The following is a 20,540-nucleotide window of genomic DNA, read 5'->3' on the forward strand; positions in this document are numbered from 1 at the left end:
GAAACCTAGCGAGATCCTGTTTCAGAATAAATAATAAGCCAGGCTTGGTGGCACATGCTTGTAATCCCGGCATTTGGGAGGCTGAGACAGGAGAATCATGGTTCGAGGACAGCCTCAGCTACTTAGTGAGGCCCTTTGCAACTCAGCGAGACCCTCTTTCAAAATAAAGAATAAAAAAAATAGAACTGGGGGTGTAGCTCAGAGGTAGAATGCCCCTGGGTTTAATCCCAGGAGAAAAAAAGAAAAAGAAAGGAAGAAAGAAATTCCTCCTTCTCTTACTGTTGTCAGTTTCCTTTCCTGGAGTCTCCTGTCCCAGACCTCTAAAGGTTGGGGCCCCCAGGTGTGGGATTTGCACCCCCTTCTTGAGATATACACCTCCCGTGGAGATAACACTAAAGTCCCAGTCTCTGATTACCGCCCCACACCAATGACTGTCCAGTCTTCATCACCAGCCCTGACCTCTCTCCAGAATCCAGACTCTTACATCCGAAGCCTGGCCTGACAGCTCTTGTGGTGTCTCCCCTCACATGGAGATGGCCAGAACTAGACTTATGGTGTCAAAACTTCCCCTCCCACAGTGTCACCATCTCGGGAACAGCATCTTCACCCACTCCGGTGCTTCAGCTGAAATCGTTGAGTCATCCTTGAGTTTCTCCCTGTGTCTCACCGCCCACATGGGCTTCTCTGCAAATCTGCCAGCTCTGCTTTTAAAATAGACCTAGGGCCTACTCATATCTGCCCCCTCCATGGTCCCTACCCCAGGCCTGGTCCCCACTGTCTCCCTCTGGGCCATTGCATCGGCCTTCTCCCTGGGCTCCGCCAGGATCCCCACACATGTGGGAGGAGACATCAACACCTATATCAGGCCATGTCCCCCCGCTCAGAATCCTCCCTTGGCTCCATTTCATTCAGGTTCAAATTCAAAGTCCTCTCTGGAGCCGACCAGGCACTGTACAACTGTCCCCTCACCTCTCCGACTCGACCTCTTCCTCAGCCTCCCTCTCCAGCCACAGACTCTTTTTTTTTTTTTTTGTACCAAGGATCAAATCTAGGGATGTTCTACCTCTGAGCTATGCTCCCAGATTTATTTTATTTTATTTTATTTTTTGGTGGTAATGGGGATGGAACCCAGGGGCATTCTACCTCCAAGCTCCACTCTCAGCCTTATCCTTCCTTCCTTCCTTCCTTCCTTCCTTCCTTCCTTCCTTCCTTCCTTCCTTCCTTCCTTCCTTGTGGTACTGGAACCCTTCTATGGGCTATACTCCCAGACCTATTTTATGCTTTTATTTGGAAACAGGGTCTCCTAAGCCAGCGAGGCTGGCTTTGAACCTGCACAATCCTCCTGTCTCCGCCCCCCAAGTGCGGGGATTACAAGCGTGGACCACCACACCTGGCTATTCATTATTTTGAAACAGGGTCTCACTGAGTTGCAAAGGGCCTCACTAAGTAGCTGAAGCTGTCCTCAAACTGCGATCTTCCTGTCTCAGCCTCCCAAATGCTGGGATTACAAGTGTGTGCCACCACGCCCGGCTAGTTTATTCATTTTTTGACTTTTTGAAACAGGGTCTCACTAAGTTGCTGAACCTGAACCTGTGATCTTCCTGTCTCAGCCTCCCAAGTACTGGATTAAAGATGTGTGCTCCCTGCCCAGCTGCACTGGCCGTTTTCTGCACCTCTTGTTCCCATCTGTCAGCCTTACGCTTTCTGTCCCCTTTGCCTGGGGCACCACAACCTCAGCTTCATTGCCCACCACCAGAAAGGTATTCCCCAAGCCCAGCATTCAGGGCTTCTCCACCTTCTCACTCCCACACCATGCTGCCCACAGATCACAGCCCGCCGTTCTTGGGCGTGGTTAGTTATTTCCACTGCCCCTCCTCACTGCAGGCGGGGTGTGTGGCTGTTTTGCTCACCGCTGTGCCCTCAAGACCAGGGCAGTGCCTGACACCCAGGGGTTCATCCCTGCTGTGGTTTGGATCATGTTCCCTAAAGATCCATGTTGGAGACCCGGTCCCCAGGTGGCGCCACTGGGAGGCCCTGTGGACCTGGGGGAGGCCAGGCCAGTGGGAGTCCCTTGGGGCATTGGTGGCTGCCCTTGAAGTGAAGTGTGGGTCTCTGGCACTTTCCTGTCTTACTTTTGCCTCCTGGTCTAGGAGGTGAGTGGTTTGCTCTGCCTTGGGCTCCTGCCACCCTGTGCCAGCTGCACCAGAGTCCCAAGCAATGGTGCTCCGTGACTTTGGACGGAACCTCCAGAACTGCGAGCCTAGGCAAGCCTTTCCCTCTCTCTCCAATCTCTCTCTCTCTCTCTCTCTCTCTCTCTCTCTCTCTCTCTCTCTCTCTCTCACACACACACACACACACACACACACACACACACACACATATATGTAGTACTGGGGATTAAACCTAGCGACCTCCTACCTCTGAGCTACATCTCTAGCCCTATTTTTTATTCTTTATTTTGAAACAGGGTCTGAGTTGCAAAGGGCCTCATCAAGTAGCTGAGGCTGGCTGCAAACCCAGATCCTCCTGTCTCAGCCTCCCAAATGCTGGGATTACAAGTGTGTGCCACCACACCTGGCTTTTATTTTGAAACAGAGTCCCACCAAGTTGCTGAGGCTGGTTTCAAATCTGAGATTACAGGCATAAGCCACTACACTCAGTTTAATACTAATCCAGGAAAGGAAATTAACTTAATTCTACCTCCAAGGTACACCTCCTAGCCTTTTTTTTTTTTTTTTTTCAGTACTGGGGACAGAACCCAGGAGCATCTACCTCCGAGTTATACTCCCAGCCCTAATTTTTATTCTCTCTCTCTTTTTTTTTTTTTTTTTTTTGGTGGTACTAGGGGTGGAACCCAGGGGCTTTCTACCTCCGGGCTATACTCCCAGACCTATTTTATATTTTATTTGGAAACAGGGTCTCACTAAGTTGCTGAGAGACTCACTAAGTAGCTGAGGCTGGCTTCGAACCTCTGCGATCCTCCTGTCTCAGCCTCCTAAGCGCGGGGATTATAAGCGTGCGCCACCACGCTTGGCCTAATTTTTATTCTTCAGTTTGAAACAGGGTCTCGCTGAGTTGCAAAGGGCCTCACTAAGTAGTAGTTGATGCTATCCTCAAACCTGGATCCTCCTGTGGGATTATAAGTGTGCACCAGCACACCCAGCTAAATTTTGGGTTTGAAACAGGTTCTCACTATGTTGCTGAGTTGCTGAGTCTGGACTTGAACCTGTGATCCTCCTGTCTCAATTTCCCAAGTACTGGGATTCAGGCACGTGCCAACATGCCTGACTTAATTCTTCTTAATTTAAAAACATATGCCTACTAGAGCATTTTACATTACACATGTTGCCCATATTGTGTTTCTGTTGGGAAGGGCTGCTTTGCAGGACCAACCACCTGAGTCTTCAGTAGACAAATTGCAAATTAAAAAAAAAAAAAGGGATAAAGGGACACTGAGACAGGAAGAGCTTGCGAAACTTGAGTGTACAAATATGAGGCCAGTTTCAAGAACTTAGCAAGACCCATATAATCTAGTGAGACCCTGCTGCAAAATAAAAAACAAAAACAGGACTTGAGGGTAGCATGGCCCTGGGTTCAATCCCATGTACTGAAAAAGATAAAAATAAATGTTTTGGGGTCATTCCTTCTTGTTTTGTGGTGGTCAGGATGGAACCCAGGAGTGTTCTACCTTTGAGCTACACCCAGCAGTCCTTTATGGTTTTTTAATTTTTTTTAATTTTTTGGTGGTACTGGGGGTGGAAGCTAGGGGCTTTTCTACCTCCGGGCTACACCCTCAGCCCTGTTTTATAATTTATTTGGAAACAGGGTCTCACAAAGTTGCTGAGAGCCTCACTAAGTAGCTGAGGCTGGCTTCGAACCTGTGTGATCCTCCTGTCTCAGCCTCCCAAGCATGGGGATTACAAGCGTGCGCCACCACAAAACAGGGTCTTGCTAAGTTACTCCTCTCTGGCCTCAAACCCCAGGATCTTCCTTTCCCAATCTCCTAAGTACCGGGGTTACAGGCATGTGCCACTGAACCTGATGGGTATGGGGTTTCCTTTTGTGAATTATTAAAATGTTGTAAAATCAGATTGTAGCGATGGTTGCATGAGTCTATGAATACACTAAAAACCTTTTAATTGTACATCTTAAGTGGGTGAGTTTTATGGCATGTAAATTATACCTCAGTGACTATGCTTTTATTTAAAAGGAAGCTTTCTGCCAGGTGTGGTGGTGCATGCCTGTAATCCTAGCATTCCGGAGTCGGAGACAGGAGGATCACCTCAGCTACTTAGTGAGGCCCTTTGCAACTCAGTGAGACTCTGTTTCAAAATAAAGAATAAAAATAGGGCTGGGGTTGTAGCTTGGAGGTAGAATGCCCCTTGGGTTCCATCCCCAGAAAATAAAAATAAAAAATAAATAAAAGGAAGCTTTCTTTTGTGAATGTAGTACTGGGGATTGAACCCCTGGCCTCACATATGCCAGGGGAGCGCTCTACCACTGAGCCACACTCCCAGCCCTAAAAAGGGCTTTCTAAACTAATGGAGGGGTTTTAGGATCTGCAGCATGTTTCACCAATGGAGACATGTTTTATAAATTCTCAAGAACTCTATCATCCAGTAAGAACTTGTGAAATTATAAGACATTGCTATATTTAAATGCAGATTTGCATATGAATGGAATGCTGGGGAAAAAAGCATCTGGAGAGATAGATGTGCATACTTGCATAACAGTGGCAGTTTTTTGAGAGGTGGAAGAGAGCAGAACTGGGATGGAGGACTAAAGGTGACCTCAGCCCTAGACATAAATTCTGATTTTTAAAAAAATTTTGAGGATTTTTTGTGTGGTACTGGCGACTGAACCCAAGGGCATTCTACCTCTGAGCTATACCCCCAGCCCTGTTTTATTTTTACTTTGGAACGGGGTCTCTCTAGGTTGAGGAGAGTCTCAGTACTTGCTGAGGCTGTCCTCAAACCTTTGATCCTCCTGTCTCAGCTTCCCAATTACTGGGATTACAGGCATGTGTCACCATACCTGGCTGTGTGTGTGTGTGTGTGTGTGTGTGTGTGTGTGTGTGTGTCTGCGCGTGCGCGCGCGTGCGTGTGCACGTGGCACTGGGGATTGAACCCATAAGTATTATTCTACCTCTGAGTTATACCCCCAGACTTTTTTTTTTTTTTTTTTGGTGGTACTGGGAGTGGAACCCAGGGTCTTTTCTACCTCCAGGCTATATCCCAGACCTATTTTATACTTTATTTGGAAACAGGGTCTCACTAAGTTGCTGAGAGCCTCACTCAGTAGCTGAGGCTGGCTTTGAACCTGTGTGATCCTCCTGTCTCAGCCTCCCAAACGCTGGGATTACAAGTGTGTGCGCCACCACACCTGGCTTGCTAACCAAGTTTTAATCAGCTCAATCTATAAAGAGCTCCTTAGGAGTCAAGAAGAAAAATACTCTCATTCCAAAAGAAATAAGCCAAGAACATGGCTAATTCACAGAATAAGGAGTACAAAAGGTACAACACACAAAGATCCTGAAGCACACTCATAATAGGGAGAGATGCAAGTGAAACTGCACTGTGATACCAATGTTCACCTATCAGATTGGCAAAAATCCAAAGATGTGACACTGTGGTCTGGCGGCGAGGCTGTGGGGAAGCACACACTCACACGTTACTAATGGGAGGGGAAATGGATGGGAGTATCTGTCCAAATGATGAATTCATTGATTTTACCTTTTAGTCCAGCAGACCTACTTCTGGAAGTCTATCCTCTGATATAAAGCACACATGTACGGAATATTACATGTACAAGGTCATGTATGTCCACCATTGCTGGTGACCCATAGAGTGCCTTTATTTGGGGGGGTGCTGGGGATGTAACCCAGGGATATTCTACCTCCAAGCTACCCCCCAAGCCCTATTTTTTATTCTTTATTTTTGAAACAGGGTCTCACTAAGTTGTGGAGGGCCTCACTAAGTAGATGAGGCTGACTGTGAGCTGCGATCCTCCTGTCTCCGCCTCCCGAATGCTGGGATTACAAGTGTGCACCACCACACCTGGCTAGTGCCTTCGTTACTACTACTCTTCTTTTTCTTCTTCTTCTTCTTCTTCTTCTTCTTCTTCTTCTTCTTCTTCTTCTTCTTCTTCTTCTTCTTCTTCTTCTTCTTCTGCTTCTTCTTCTTCTTCTTCTCCTCCTCCTCCTCCTCCTCCTCCTCCTCCTCCTCCTCTTCCTCCTCCTCCTCCTCCTTCTCCTTCTTCTTCTTTTTTTCCCAGTACTGAGGATAAAACCCAGGGGCATTCTACCTCCAAGCTCCACCCCCAGCCCTATTTTTTATTCTTTATTTTGAAACAGGTTCTCACCAAGTTGCAAAGGGACTCTCTCCCTAAACCTATCAGTATCCACAGCAGGGCTGGGATTCCCAGCCAGGACCCGGCTCCTGGGAGATGCTCATACTGGTCATTAGACTTTGATCTTCCCCTCTCAGCTTCCCAAATGCTGGGATTACAACCCTGTGCCATTATATAACACTTATAACACTTACTTCTATCTGCTGCTACTTTGCAATAAAACAGTTACACATACAGAATGTCTATCCAATAAACTGTATTCTCGTGCAGTACCCAAGGTGGACTGCTGTAACAGGAAAATCCTAGGAGCAAAGCAGTGTCCTTCAACAGGGAATAAGCAAATAAGCCACAATATACACACAAAGAAGAAGAGCATTTATAAAAGAGTGAGGAGGCCTCTATTTCCAGAACGTGGCTGAGTAATATACACCGGTGGTGAGTGCTCCACTTGTTATATAAGAGAGAAGAAAAACAAGAGGATTTGTATTTTCATGGGGAAAAAGAAATAGTCGGACAAAAGAAAACTAACAGCAGGCTTCCAGGGTAGTGGGGGTGGGGGAAAGAGTAGGAGGAAGACTTTTTAACTATTAAAATCCTGTGAGTAGTCGGGCGTGGTGGCGCACGCTTGTAATCCCCGAGCTTGGGAGGCGGAGACAGGAGGATCTCGCAGGTTCGAAGCCAGCCTCAGCTACTTAGTGAGGCTCTCAGCAACTTAGTGAGACCCTGTTTCCAAATAAAAATATAAAATGGGTCTGGCAGTATAGCCCGGAAGTAGAAAGCCTCTGGGTTCCACCTCCAGTACCACCAAAAAAGAAAAAAAGAAAAAAGAAAAATAGGTCTGGGAGTGTAGCCCAGAGGCAGAAGGGTCCCATCCCCAGTACCACACACACACACACACACACAAATCCTGTGAGTACAGTATATACTGAAATAATAAAACAAATGTATGTTTTCAAATTAAAAATTGTAACTTTGTGAATATTGGGCTATAACATATCATTTACAGCTGAGTGTGGTGGCACATGCATGTATTTGGGGAGCTGAGATAGGAGGATCACAGGTTCAAGCCCATAGGTTCAAGCCCAGTCTCAGCAATTCAGTGAGACCGTGTCTCAAAATAAAAAATAAAATAGGACTGAAGGAGTAACTCAGAGGTAGAAAGCCCCTGGATTCAATCCTATTCTCATTCTCTCTCCCTCCCTGTCTCTCTCTCTCTCTCTCTCTCTCTCTCTCTTTCTCTCTCTCTCTCTCTCCCCCCCTCCCTGTCTCTGTTTGTCTTTTTCTGTCTCTCTGTCTCTTTCTTTCTCCTGAGGATCTCAGGTTGAAAGCCAGCCTCAGCAACTTAGCAAGACATACATACATACATACATACATACATACATACATACATACATAAATAGGGTTATAAATACCAATATAAATATAAAATAGGTCTGGGAGTATATCCTGGAGGTAGAAAGCCTCTGGGTTCTATCCCCAGTACCAGCAAAAAAAAAAAAATAATAATAATAAAAATAATAATAATAAAACCAGTCTTTACCACACAGGTTTGGTATGAGGATTAAATGAACTAATTCAGGACCAGGATTGGTGGTGCACGCCTGCAATTCTAGTACTTAATAGGCTGAGACTAGGGGATCACAGGTTCAAGGACAGCCTCAGCAAGTAGTGAGACTCTCATCGACCTAGTGAGACCCTGTTCTAAAATCAAAATAAAACAGGGCTGGGGGTGTAGCTTGAAGGAAGAATGTCCCTGGGGTCCAATCCTCAGTACCACACACAAAAATAAATAAACAAACAAACAAACAAACGAATTCATTTCCACCCCAGACCTGGTACAGAAAGAAAGTGTCATAAATATCATCTCTTCTTCAAGAAGGTCCAGCACAGTGGCTATTTTGTTTTTCTCTGCTTTTCTTTTTGCGGTGCTGGGGATGGAACCCAAGCCTTGCGTGCTAGGCAGTGCTCCACCACTGAGCCACAGTGACATTTAAGAGTGAGAGGAACGCTGGGGAGGTGGGGTCCCAGGAGTGTGAGGGCCAGCCTGGAGAAGTAGGCATTGTCCTGCGGGGCTGGGGAGCCAGGGAGAGGTCTGGGCTGGATCCTAACAAAGAAAAAAAAAAAATCTTTTCCTCAAGAACCGAATAAAGCTGGGCGCAGTATCCCAGTCCTTGGGAGACTGAGACTAGAAGATCGCAGGTTCAAGGACAGCTCCAGCCACTAAGAGAGACCCTTAGCAATTTATCAATACCCTGTTTCAAGATTAAAAATAAGCAGGGCATGATGGCTCACACCGGTAATCCCAGTACTTGAGGGCTGAGAGAGGAGGATTGCGGGTTCCAGGACAGCCTCAGCAATTTAAGAGACCTTCAGCAACCAAGTGAGACCCTGTTTCAAAATAAAAAATTAAAGAAAGGGTGGGGGTGTAGTTTGGAGGTAGAATGCCTCTGGGTTCAAGTACCATAAACCACAAACAACAAAAACAAAATAAAAATAAAAAGGGCTGCGGATGTAGCTCACATGTAGAATGCCCCTGGGTTAAATCCCCAGTAACACACACACACACACACACACACACACACACACACACACACACACAGAATTTAGTAAGATCTGAAGATTAGATAGCAGCAGTGTCACTGTTAGTTTCCCGATTTGCATAATTGTTCTGGAGTTATGTAAGAGAATGAACCTGGGCTCAGGAAATATACACGGAAGTATCTAGAGGTAAAGAAAAATCATTGGAGCCGGGCGTGGTGCGCACGCTTGTAATCCCTGCGCTTGGGAGGCGGAGACAGGAGGATCGCGCAGGTTCGAAGCCAGCCGCGCGCGCTGGCTTAGGAGACCCTGTTTCCAAATAAAAATGTAAAAATAGGTCTGGGAGTGTAGCCCGGAGGTAGAAGGGCTTCTAGGAACCCCAGTACCACCAAAAAAAAAAAAAGAAAAAAAAAAGAAAAAAAAAAGAAAAAAAGAAAAAAAGAAAAATCATTGGAGCAGATGTGGTAAAAGTCAACCTTCAGGCAAGCTGTGTGATTGGTTCAGAAACCATGCATTATTTATTGGGTGGAACTCAAGGGCATTCGACCTCTGAGATAAACTGCCAGCCCTATTTATTTTTATTGTTTATTTTGAAACAGTCTCACTGAGTTGCAAAGGGCCTCACTAAGTAGCTGGGGCTGTCCAGGAACCGTGATCCTCCTGTCTCAGCCTCCCAAATGCTGGGGTTACAAGCGTGCTCCACCACGCCTCACTCTTCCTACTAATATTTTATTTCTCCCATCCTACTTCACAGGTACTACTCCACATACTGTCAATTCCTGTGACTCTCTTTGTGAGAGGTACTGTTATTATCCTACCCCCATTTTACCCTTAGGTTCAAGGGTATCCTACCCTTAGGAGGACCCTTAGGCTCAAAGAGGACAGTACTTGCTCAGGGTACCTTAGGACATGCAGGAGAGCTGGGCTGGGGGAGGTGAGCAGAAGAGGATCGGGCTCCTGGATGAAGCTGGTTCCCACCCACATCCCCTAATAACCTCGCAATTTAGACCTGTAACGAAGTCCTTAATGATTGCTAAAAGACACAGAATTGCAGTGCCAGGTTCAAGGTTGTATATTTGACAAAGAAAAAAAAATTTCTTCCTCGAGTGAAGATTAAATAAGGCTATGCTTGACTAGACTATAAGCCCCATGAAGGCAGGGCTGTGTCAGGACAGGGTTCCCCCATAGATAAGAAACCCAGTAAACACTCATCCATCAGATAACCGGTCCCTGTTCATAATCATGATAATGTTATGTCTATTAACAAAGGCAATAGAAGAATGGTTCTCATTTGAGTTAATGCATTTTATCCTTTAAACAACCTCCAAACTGGGTATGGTGGCACATGCATTTATTTATTTATTTATTTATTTATTTATTTATTTATTTATTGGTACTGGGGCTAGAACCCCTTGTACCTCCATCCTACACTTCCAGATCTATTTTTGTTTTTTTTAAATTAGGAAATAGGGTCTCCCTAAGTTGCTGAGATCCTCACTAAGTTGCTGAGGCTGACTTTGAACTTGAGGTCATCCTGTTTCAGCCTCCCAAGCTCTAGAATTACAAGTATGCACCATGGCCTGGCCACACGCCTTTGATCCCAGTACTTGGGAGGCTGAGCCAGAGGACCGAAGGTTCTGGGGAAGCCTCGGGAACTTAAGAAGACTCAGCAACCTTGTGAGACCCTGTTTTCCAAGGTTGGAAAAATAAAAAGGGTTGGGGGTATAGCTCAAAGATAGAAGGCCTCTGAGTTCAACCCCCAGCACCTCCTACCCCAAACACAGCACTGTTTTCTGGTTTTAATCCCCATTTCACAGATAAGGAAACTGAGGCTTTCAGAGACATCTCTTGCCCAAGGCAGGCAGCCAGGAAGGCATGGCTGCCCCTTCGCAACCCCACCTGGGTCCTGGACCAGCCACTGTCCTGCACCCACCTTTTGGAAGTCCTTCTTGGAGATGAGGCCCCGGGGATCAGTGACGTAGTCCTGGAAGGCCTCCGAGCCCACGATGTCCTTGAGTTTCAGAAACATGTCGAAGAACTTGAGGATCATCTCCACATTGGATGAGGATTCCACAAGCATATCCACCATCTGCCGGGCAATCATGCCGTTCACCACGTTCCCTGCAGGCAGCCCCGGGTGAGTGCACAATGGCAGAGCCCCCTCTCTGCAGCCTCTCGGGCTTGCCTCTCCAGCTCAGAAGCCGCCCATGGCTCCCTAGGTCCCCCATGTAGGTAGGAGCTTCCATGGCCGGATCTCTGGCCTCCCTCAGAGAGGCACTTCCTGATTTGTGTCAGACCACTTGCCAACCTGGCCGATTACCCTTTGTTCACCCCCCTCCCTGGCTGGAGGGGATCATCAACAAAGACAGAGGTGCTAACAGTAGGTGTCAGATGAGGAGCACCTGGCTCCGCATGCACCTGACACCTCCAAAGATAAACTTGTCAGGGAACTGTGTCACCATCCATTTCTACAGAGCAGGAAACTGAAACTTGGAGAAAATCACTCACTCAAGACTACAAAGCCAGTAAAGGGTCCAGGAAGGATTTGAACCCAGAGCCTCATGACCCCGGAGCTCACACACCTAAAACCTCCATTAGTCCAAAGAGGTGGCCCTGGTAAGACAGCAGGGAGGGGTGGGGTCTGTGGCAGGTGGCATCCCACGTTCCCTCCATAGGCAGTGCTGAAGCTTATTTATTTATTTATTTATTTATTCACTTATTTCCATATCAGGAATTGAACCCAGGGGTGTGCTACCACTGAGCAACATCCTTTACCCCTTTTTATTTTTACTTTTTTTTTAGTCAGCGTTTCACTAAGTTGCCCAGGCTGGACTCGAACTTGAGATCCTCCTGCCTTACCCTCTCCAGGATTACAGGTGTGTACCACCGTGCCTAGCCAGTTTATTTTTAGACCTTTTTATTTTAATATGATTTCAAATTTATATAACAGTTACACAAATAGTGCAAAGGACCTTTATATATTCCAGATTCACCACTTGTTTCATTTTGCCACATTTGACTTAAAGTTCTAGGTATATGTGTGTGTTTATTAGTTAAATTGGTTTATTAATTAGTAAAATATAGTTTTAGTCTGGCATGGTGATGACTGCCTATAATACCAGTATTTAGGAGGCAAGATAGGAGTATTCCAAGTTCAAGGTCAGTCTGGGCAATTTACTGAGACCTGTCTAAAAAAAAAAAAAAAAGCCAGGTGTGGTGGCACATATTTGTAATCCCAGAAGTACTTTGGAGGCTGAAACCAGAGGATCACAGGTTCACAGACAGCCTCAGCAACTTGTGAGGCCCTCCACAACTTAGTGAGACCCTGTTTCTTTTTATTTATTTATTTATTTATTTTATTTTATTTTTATTTTTTATTTATTTTTATTTTTTTGCAGGTCTGGGGATGGAACCCAGAGGCATTCTACCTCCGAGCTACACCCCCTACCCTATTTTTTTTATGCCTTATTTTGAAACCGGGTCTCACCGAGTTGCAGAGGACCTCACTAAGTAGCTGAGGCTGTCCGCGAACCGCGATCCTCCACGTCTCAGCCTCCCAAATGCTGGGATTACAAGCGTGCGCCACCACGCCCGGCTGAGACCCTGTTTCAAAATAAAGAATAAAATATGGCTGGGGTGTAGCTCAGAGGTAGAACGCCAGAGCTATTTGTTATGCAACAAAAGGTAACTGATAAGTTAATAAATACTAATATGTTATATATTATATTGTACACTTAATAAATTCATGTTAAATATATAAATAAAGTGCCTGTTTTTATAGGGCCACCCACCTGATTCAGATTTCTCTGGGGAATCAATAACATATGTACAGTCAGAGTCTGGCCTATAGTTAGTTAATGTTCAGTAAGTGTTTGCTAGGCTTGTTCTTAGGAAGTCTTCAGCAACCCATTTTCCCTGACAGACGTCAGATGGGGCTGAGGGTTGAGTCTCCTGGGTCTCAGAGGGCCGTTCTCTGGCTTGCCTGGGCCTTTGGACTGTCCCCCACACCCGCCCGCTGGGTGTTTACCTTCTAGGAGGGACAGCAGCATCACCACCATGTCCTTCTGTAGATCCAGCAGCTCCTTCAACAGCTCGATCTGGCTGGAGTCCTAGAGATCCCACATCGCAGCTGTGTGAGGGCCAGTCTCTGAAGAGACGCCCCCATCTGCAGCTGCTTCCGCACCCCTCACTTACCCAGAGGGCCTACACCCCCTTTCTCCCTTCTTACCTCTGAGGGAACCCGAGTCCAGACATGTTCCTCGGAAGCAGGGGAGGGAGCAGAGACACAAAATTGTGGGAGTGGGACTGCCATGGTGGGGGCAGGCCCTGCGGTGTTGTGAGGAGCATGGGGCTGGCAGACAAGGAGAGCAGACACCCAGGGCAGAGAGAAGCAGACAGACAAGGACGAGAACTGGGGACAGAGGCCCAGAGCTGGGAAGGGGTGAGAGGCCAGTGTGGTGCCTGGCCTGTGGTGGATGCTTGACCCATGTATATTGAATATAATATGAAATGGGGAAAAGTGGGACTGGAGATGGAACCCAGGGCTTTCTACCTGAAAGTTACACTACCACTCCTTTTATTTTTCCAACAGGGTCTCACTAAATTGCTGAGGCTGGCCTTGACTCTGTCATCCTCCTGTCTCAGCCTCCTAGGTACCGGGATTACAGTCATGCATCACCACACCTAATGCCCCCTTGTCTTTCCATCCCTCAATTTTCAACAGAGGAACCTCCAATCTCAGAGTGTGCAGAGTAACCCCACCTATTGGTTGTAGGGTGGATTTGTGACCAAGTCTGACAAAGAAGTTTGCTTTCCTCTTGCTCGCGATGATTGGCTCAGGGATGGGCATGTAAACAAACAGCCCAATCAGAGTATCAGGATCACAGGTTTTCCCCCTCCCTTGGGGATTTGCACCCGAGGGGTGATCTACCTTCAAGCTATACCGCAAGACCTTTTTTATTTATTTTTGTTTTTAAACAGGGTCGTGCTAAATTGCTGAGGCTGGCCTCCAACCTGTGAGCCTTCTGTCTCAGCCTCCCTAGCAATGGGATTACAGGCACGCACCCCCACACCCAGCTGAATCTCGGTTCTTTTTCTAGTACTCTCAGGAAAGAGGTGTTCTCTTCCCTCTGGGCCTCTTAGTGGGGTGGATGGACACCTGAGACACCATGTTTCCAGCCTACAAGGAGAATGAAGCCAAATGAACTATGTCACTCTAAGCCCTGGATCTGGGATGTAAACTGAGGAATTCACTTCTCCCTCAAGACAACAGTTTACACTGGAATTCTATACCAACCTAGACCTAGACTGTGGCAGATGAAGTAACACTGCAGCATTTGGAAATAAACTTCCTATAGCTTTTTTCCCCTCTTTTCTTGTGGTGCTAGGGATTGAACCTCCGAGTTACACCACCAGTCCTATTTTATTTTTTATTTTGACAGTGTCTCCCTAAATTGCTGAGTCTTTACTAGATTGCTGAGGCTGTCCTCAAACCTGTAATCCTATTTCAGCCTCCTAAATTCTGGGATTACAGGCATGCGCCACCAAGGTCAGATTATTTTTGTTTTTGGTTTTAAACAGGGTCTTGCTAAGTCGCTGAGGCTGGCCGGTGGTCCTCCTGTTTCGGCTTCCCAAGCAGCGGGAGTACAGTCATGGACCACTGCACCTGGCTTCCTCTAGCATTTTAGGATTACACCAAAGTCACAGCTTCAAGTGACATCAGGGCGTCTCAGTCCTGATGACACCGGACAGGGTTTCTGCCAGCCCCGTGGCACTTTTGGGTAAATTAGATCAAGGAGCCCCTTCAAGACATTGCCTGCTGGGAAATTACACAGAATACTTCACTGCCATCTGCTGGAGAACTATTGTAATAATATTCCAATATATTTATCATGTTAAGGGATGCGGCCCCTGAGATGTCTTGCTTTTATGCAGGGCACAACCTCGCCCAGTCAATTTAGCAGCCTTGGGTATGTTTACCAAACAGAAGTGCAGATGGATGAAGTGAAGTTCGCAGGCACGGACAAGACAGCAGAGGCGTGAAGGCAGTAAGGGCAAGAGAGCGCACGGATTCTAGACAGGGGGTTGGGGCTCGACAGGGACCTTACATCTTGGTTGCCCGACATGGGAGTCATCTGCCGCAGGCAGGATAAAGAAGGAACACTTCCTTAGCCCCTAATTCTGAGCTAGGCGTTGCCCCCTATCCTACCCTCAGGGCTGTCTGAATCTGAGATGAGCTCATCATAGAGAAAAGAATACCAACCAATCATAGGACAGCTGTCGTCAGAAGGGGTGGGGCCCAACAGTCAAACCAATGGAAGTGTAGGTGGGAAAGCGGCTGATTGGTGGGGGTAGAGGAGGCGGAGTCATGCAGAGAACCAATCCAGGAGGAAGATGGATTTGGCCTTGGGGAGGGAACTAGTCTGGAACACAGCGCGAGCACTTGGGTGAGATACTGGCCAGTGGGGCAAGACTGGGCAAAGGACTGGTTGGGGGACCCCGGGCAGCAGGCGAAAGAACAGAGGGGCCCGAACCTGAGCGAGCTTCATCATCATGTGGGCAAACACGTGCAGGAATCCCACCACGGCGTCCCAGAGGCGGCTGTGCGCCAGGCTCTGCTGGTTCCCGGTGCAGGGGCCCTGGGGGCGGCGGGCTGCGTGAGCCCGAGTAGGGGCGGCGGGTGCGGGCTGCTCCCCCGCGCGCCCCAGGGGACGAGGAGCCTACCTGTATGTACTCCGTGAGGCTGTTGAACACCTGTTTAGCCACTGACATGGCCTTGGAGAAGTTCCTCTTGCCCTGCTCCTCAATGACATCCTTGCCCGAGTAGTACCAGTAGAAGTCACTGATGGACTCCTGTGAGGCGGGCAGGGAATGAGCGGTGCTGGGCCGAGCATCGTCCCACAGCCCCCAGTTCCGAGCGGTCCCACATCCTCACCTGCAGCCGCAGGAGGTAGTCCACTGTGCAGATGATGATGTTAATAGTGGTTGTGTTCCCTGTCTGTGTCCTTAAGTAGTTTTGGAAATCTACAGAGACGAAAAGGCATTCATTCACTGCACACCTAACATGTGCCAGGGGAGATGGACAGTGGATCATTCATTCATTCATTCATTCAATAGGTATTTACTGAGAGTCTACTGTATACCAAGTATACACATGTATAATCATTACTTACTTGTCTTTTTTTTGGTAGTGGGGATTGAATCCAGGGGTGCTCTACCTCCAGGCTACATCCTTGGATTTTTTTTAGATATTTATTTATTTATTTATGTTTATTTTTTTATTTTTTACGGCACTGGGAATTGAACCCAGGGGCCTTCTACTTCTGGGCTACTCTCCCAGACCTATTTTAGATTTTATTTAGAAACAGGGTCTAAGTTGCTGAGAGCCTCACTAAGTAGCTGAGGCTGGCTTCGAACCTTTGTGATCTTCCTGTTTCAGCCTCCCAAGTACTGAGATTACAAGCGTGCGCCACCATGCCTGGCTTTCTTTTTTATTTTGATAAAGGGTCTCCCTAAGTTGCTGAGGCTGGCCTCAAACCTGTGATTATCCTTTCTTCGCCTCCCAAGTACTGGGAGGTAAATAAGTACCTAGCTATTGCTTATTTTTTGAGGCACAAGCAAAGATTTGTTTAGGAAAGCAATAATTACACGCTAGAAGGGAAAGAGAGAATATAACTTATCCAAACACTAAGAAGCCTCATTTACTTAATAACTGTCTATCAAGTACCTACTATGTGTCAGAAGTAGATGGAGGAACATGTATTCATCTAAGAATATTATTATTATTATTATTATTTTTTTTTTTTTTTTTACGGGTCTGAGGATGGAACCTAGGGGCATTCTACCTCCCAGCTACACCCCCTTCCCTATTTTTTTTTTTATTCTTTATTTTGAAACAGGGTCTCACTGAATTGCAAAGGGCCTTATTAAGTAGCTGGAGCTGTCAGCGAACCGCGATCCTCCGGTCTCAGCCTCCCGAATGCTGGGATTACAAGTGTGCATCACTATGCTCGGCTTAAATTCCTCATTTAAAAATACGACTTTGGGCCGGGCGTGGTGGCGCACGCTTGTAATCCCCGCACTTGGGAGGCGGAGACAGGAGGATCACGCTGGTTTGGAGCCAGCCTCGCTGGCTTAAGAGACCCTGTTTCCAAATTAAAAAATATAAAATAGGTCTGGGAGTGTAGCCCGGCAGTAGAAGGGTTTCCAAGAATCCCAGTACCACCAATAAATAAATAAATAAATAAATAAATAAATAAATAAATAAATAAATAAATAAAATGTTAGCATACATGAAGAATTGTGGGCAGCACCTGGTACATAGGTGCTCCAGAGGCCTTAGTTAGCTTTGCTGTTTGTTTTGTTTTGTCTTGGTTTCCTTTTCAGTGCTAAGGATGGAATCCAGAGTCTTGCTCATTCTGAGCAAGTGCCCTATCACTGAGCTATACTCCCCTCTCCAGTCCAAGCATGAGCAGTTTTTAGTGGTCCTTAAAAAGATTAAAAAGAATGCTGACATAAGTGCTGATTCTTAGAGTGAGGTCCTCAGACCCATAGGATCACATTTAAAGGGGGTCTTTAAGCCGGGCGTGGTGGCGTATGCTTGTAATCCCCGCGCTTGGGAGGCAGAGACAGGAGGATCGCGCAGGTTCGAAGCCAGCCACGCGTGCTGGCTTAGGAGACCCCGTTTCCAAATTTTTAAAAAAAGTATAAAATAGGTCTGGGAGTGTAGCCCGGAGGTAGAAGGGTTTCCAGGAACCCCAGTAACACACACACACACACACACACACACACACACACACACACATATATATAATAAAATTAAACGAGGTCTTTTTTTTTTTTTTTTTTGGACTGGGGATCGAACCCAGGGTGGTGCACTTGCCAGTCCAGCACTTTGCTACTGAGCTACATGCCAGCCCAACACAAGATTACATTTGAGAACCTATTAGAATTACTGAAAAAAAAAAAAAAGCTGGGCGTGGTGGTACACGCTTGTAATCCCAGCATTCGGGAGGCTGAGATAGGAAGATTGCGGTTCAACGGACTGCCTCAGTGACTTATGAGGCCCTCCGCAACTTAGTGAGACCCTGTTTCAAAATAAAGAATAAAAATTAGGACAGGGGCTGGGCGTGATGGCGCATGCTTGTAATCCCAGCATTCGGGAGGCTGAGACTGGAGGATCGCGGTTCGCAGATAGCCTCAGTTATTTAGTGAGGTCCTCTGCAACTCAGTGAGACCAGGTTTCAAAATAAAGAATTAAAAATTAGGGCAGGGGGTATAGTTTGGAGGTTGAATGCCCCTGGGTTCCATCCCAGACCCGCAAAATAAAAATAAAAATAAATAAAAAAATAAAAATTAGGGCAGGGGGTATAGCTTGGAGGTTGAATGCCCATGGATTCCATCCCCAGACCTGCAAAAAAAAAAAAAAAAAAAAAAAAAAAAAAAAAAGAAGGCTTGGGGGGTATAGCTTGGAGGTGGTAGAATGCCCCTGGGTTTCATCTCCAGTACTGGAAAAAAAATGAAAAAAGTTGAAAAAAATTAAAGAATAAAAATCTTAATTTCAAGCCGGGCATGGTGGTGCACGCCTGTAAACCCAGTACTTGGGAGGCTGAGACAGGAGTATCGCACAGGTTTGTAGCCAGCCTCAGCTACTTAGTGAGGCTCTCAGCAACTTAGTGAGACCCTATTCCCAAATAAAATATAAAAAATAGGTCTGGGAGTATAGCCCGGAGGTAGAAAAGCCCCTGGGTTCCATCCCCAGTAACACACACACACACACACACACACACACACACACACACACATCTTAGTTTCAAGGTTGAGACAGGAGGATCTCAGGTTCGAGGTCAGTCTCAGCTACTTAGGCTCTCTACAACATAGTAAGACCTTGTTTCAAAATAAAGAATTTTTAAAAACAGGGCTGGGGTGGAGCTCTGAAGTGGAATGTCCCTCAGTTCAATCCCCAGTACCACAAAGCAAAACAACAACAAAAAACTTAGTTTCACATGGCACAAAAGTATTTAATAAATCTTATTTGTTTTTAGTACTGGGGATTGAAACCAGCCCTATTTTACTTTTTATTTTGAAACAGGCTCTTGCAGAATTGCTGAGACTGACCTCTAATCAGAAAGCTTAAGAAGTTTCCAAGTGCAGTGAAGGTTCTGTGGAAGTTACATTTGTGTGTATATATGGTACTATACACATGGGATATATATATGTATGTATTTATGTATATATATATATAATCATATCCAAGGACACTCTACCACTGAACTACATCCCCAGCTGTTTTATTTTTATTTTATCTTATTTTGTTTTTGGTATTGGAGGTTGAATCCAGAGGCATTCTACCTCCAAGATACACCCCAGCCTTATTTTTTTTCAGTATTGGGGTTCCTGGAAACCCTTCTACCTCTGGGCTATACTCCCAGACCTAAATATATATATATATATATATATATATATATATATATATATATATATTTGAAACAGGGTCCCCTAAGCCAGCAAGGCTGGCTTTGAACCTGCGCGATCTTCCTGTCTCCACCTCCCAAGCGTGGGGATTACAAACCTGCGCCACCACGCCCAGCTTATTTTTTGTATTCTGAGGCTGGCCTTGAACCAGTGATTCTCCTGTCTCAGCCTCCAAAGTACTGAGATTACAGGTGTGTGCCACCATGTCCTGCTCTTTTTATTCTAAGATAGTTTCAGCTGCCCTTGAACTTGAGATCCACTTGCCTCGGCCTCCTGAGTTGCCAGGATTACATGCACGTGCCCCCAAACCCAGCTTGGAAGTTAGGCTTCTGATTATCACTCCGATTTTTGTCATGAAAGTTAATTTCCGGTAGTCTGTGGTTTCATAAGCACCTGCTAAGTGCTGTAACCACAACCTTGAGATTATATATGTTTGTTATAGGAAATGGCTTTGGGTAGGATGCTGTACAGGGTTTCGACTGTTCCTTCAGTGGTGTGAGCTTTTGTGTGCTCCGTGAGGTCCTACTTTCCCGTGAACAGTGTTTTTTAAATCATCTTGCTGTGGCACCCTTGAGCTTGTTAAATTATCTGAACCAGAACAAAACTTGTGAAAACCCTTATGTTAGAAAAGAATATATTAGACCTTCTTCCTGGCACTATGTTTTATACACAAAACAAGTGAATTAATCTAATAGACTCATCTTTAAAATGTTAGACTATTTTTTCCCTCTCTCAACCCAAAGTATGGAGATCAACCCCTTGTCCTAAACTGTAGCAAGTGCTGCCAAATGCCTGTGGGGAAATGGAGTGTGACAAATTACCCATCTGGGCAAACTGATTTGGGGCCAAATTGGGTTTTGGCAGGTTGCGCCTAGGGAGTCACCCAGGCAGTAATGTGAAGGTAAGTGGCTAAATTCTAGAGGTGTTTTGGAAGGTAAGTAGACTGCAGCTAGACACGGCCTGCATGGCTGGTGGGGCCATCATCGTTACTAAGAGCAAGAAGAGACTGGAAATTAACTTGGGGACCCCGGGCCTCAGCTTCCTCTCCACCCACCCGTGTCCTCACCGTTATTGTGCCCCTCGCAGAGCAGTTGCAGGAATCGGAACAGGTCTTGTGTGAACTCATCATCTGCCATGACTTTCTCTCCTGGGTGGGAGGGAGGGAGCAGGGCCCAAGAAGG

The 20,540-nt window shown here is 46.3% G+C and overlaps 1 protein-coding gene across 2 annotated transcripts in view; it reads right to left on the minus strand.

The window, feature by feature from the left end:
- Nucleotides 1–20,540, minus strand: part of RYR1 (ryanodine receptor 1) — a gene marked incomplete at both ends in the record, with an annotated part of 159,744 nt that overhangs the window by 22,256 nt on the left and 116,948 nt on the right. For both annotated transcript variants that reach the window (XM_080704165.1, XM_080704166.1), the window contains 6 exons: nt 10,820–11,007; nt 12,914–12,995; nt 15,420–15,524; nt 15,610–15,738; nt 15,821–15,909; nt 20,426–20,506. In XM_080704165.1, coding sequence (XP_080560291.1) covers nt 10,820–11,007; nt 12,914–12,995; nt 15,420–15,524; nt 15,610–15,738; nt 15,821–15,909; nt 20,426–20,506 — 674 coding nt within the window. The remainder of the gene's footprint in view (nt 1–10,819; nt 11,008–12,913; nt 12,996–15,419; nt 15,525–15,609; nt 15,739–15,820; nt 15,910–20,425; nt 20,507–20,540) is intronic.

This window comes from Muscardinus avellanarius (genome assembly GCF_963383645.1).
Source record: "Muscardinus avellanarius genome assembly, chromosome: 10".
Lineage (NCBI taxonomy): Eukaryota > Metazoa > Chordata > Mammalia > Rodentia > Gliridae > Muscardinus > Muscardinus avellanarius.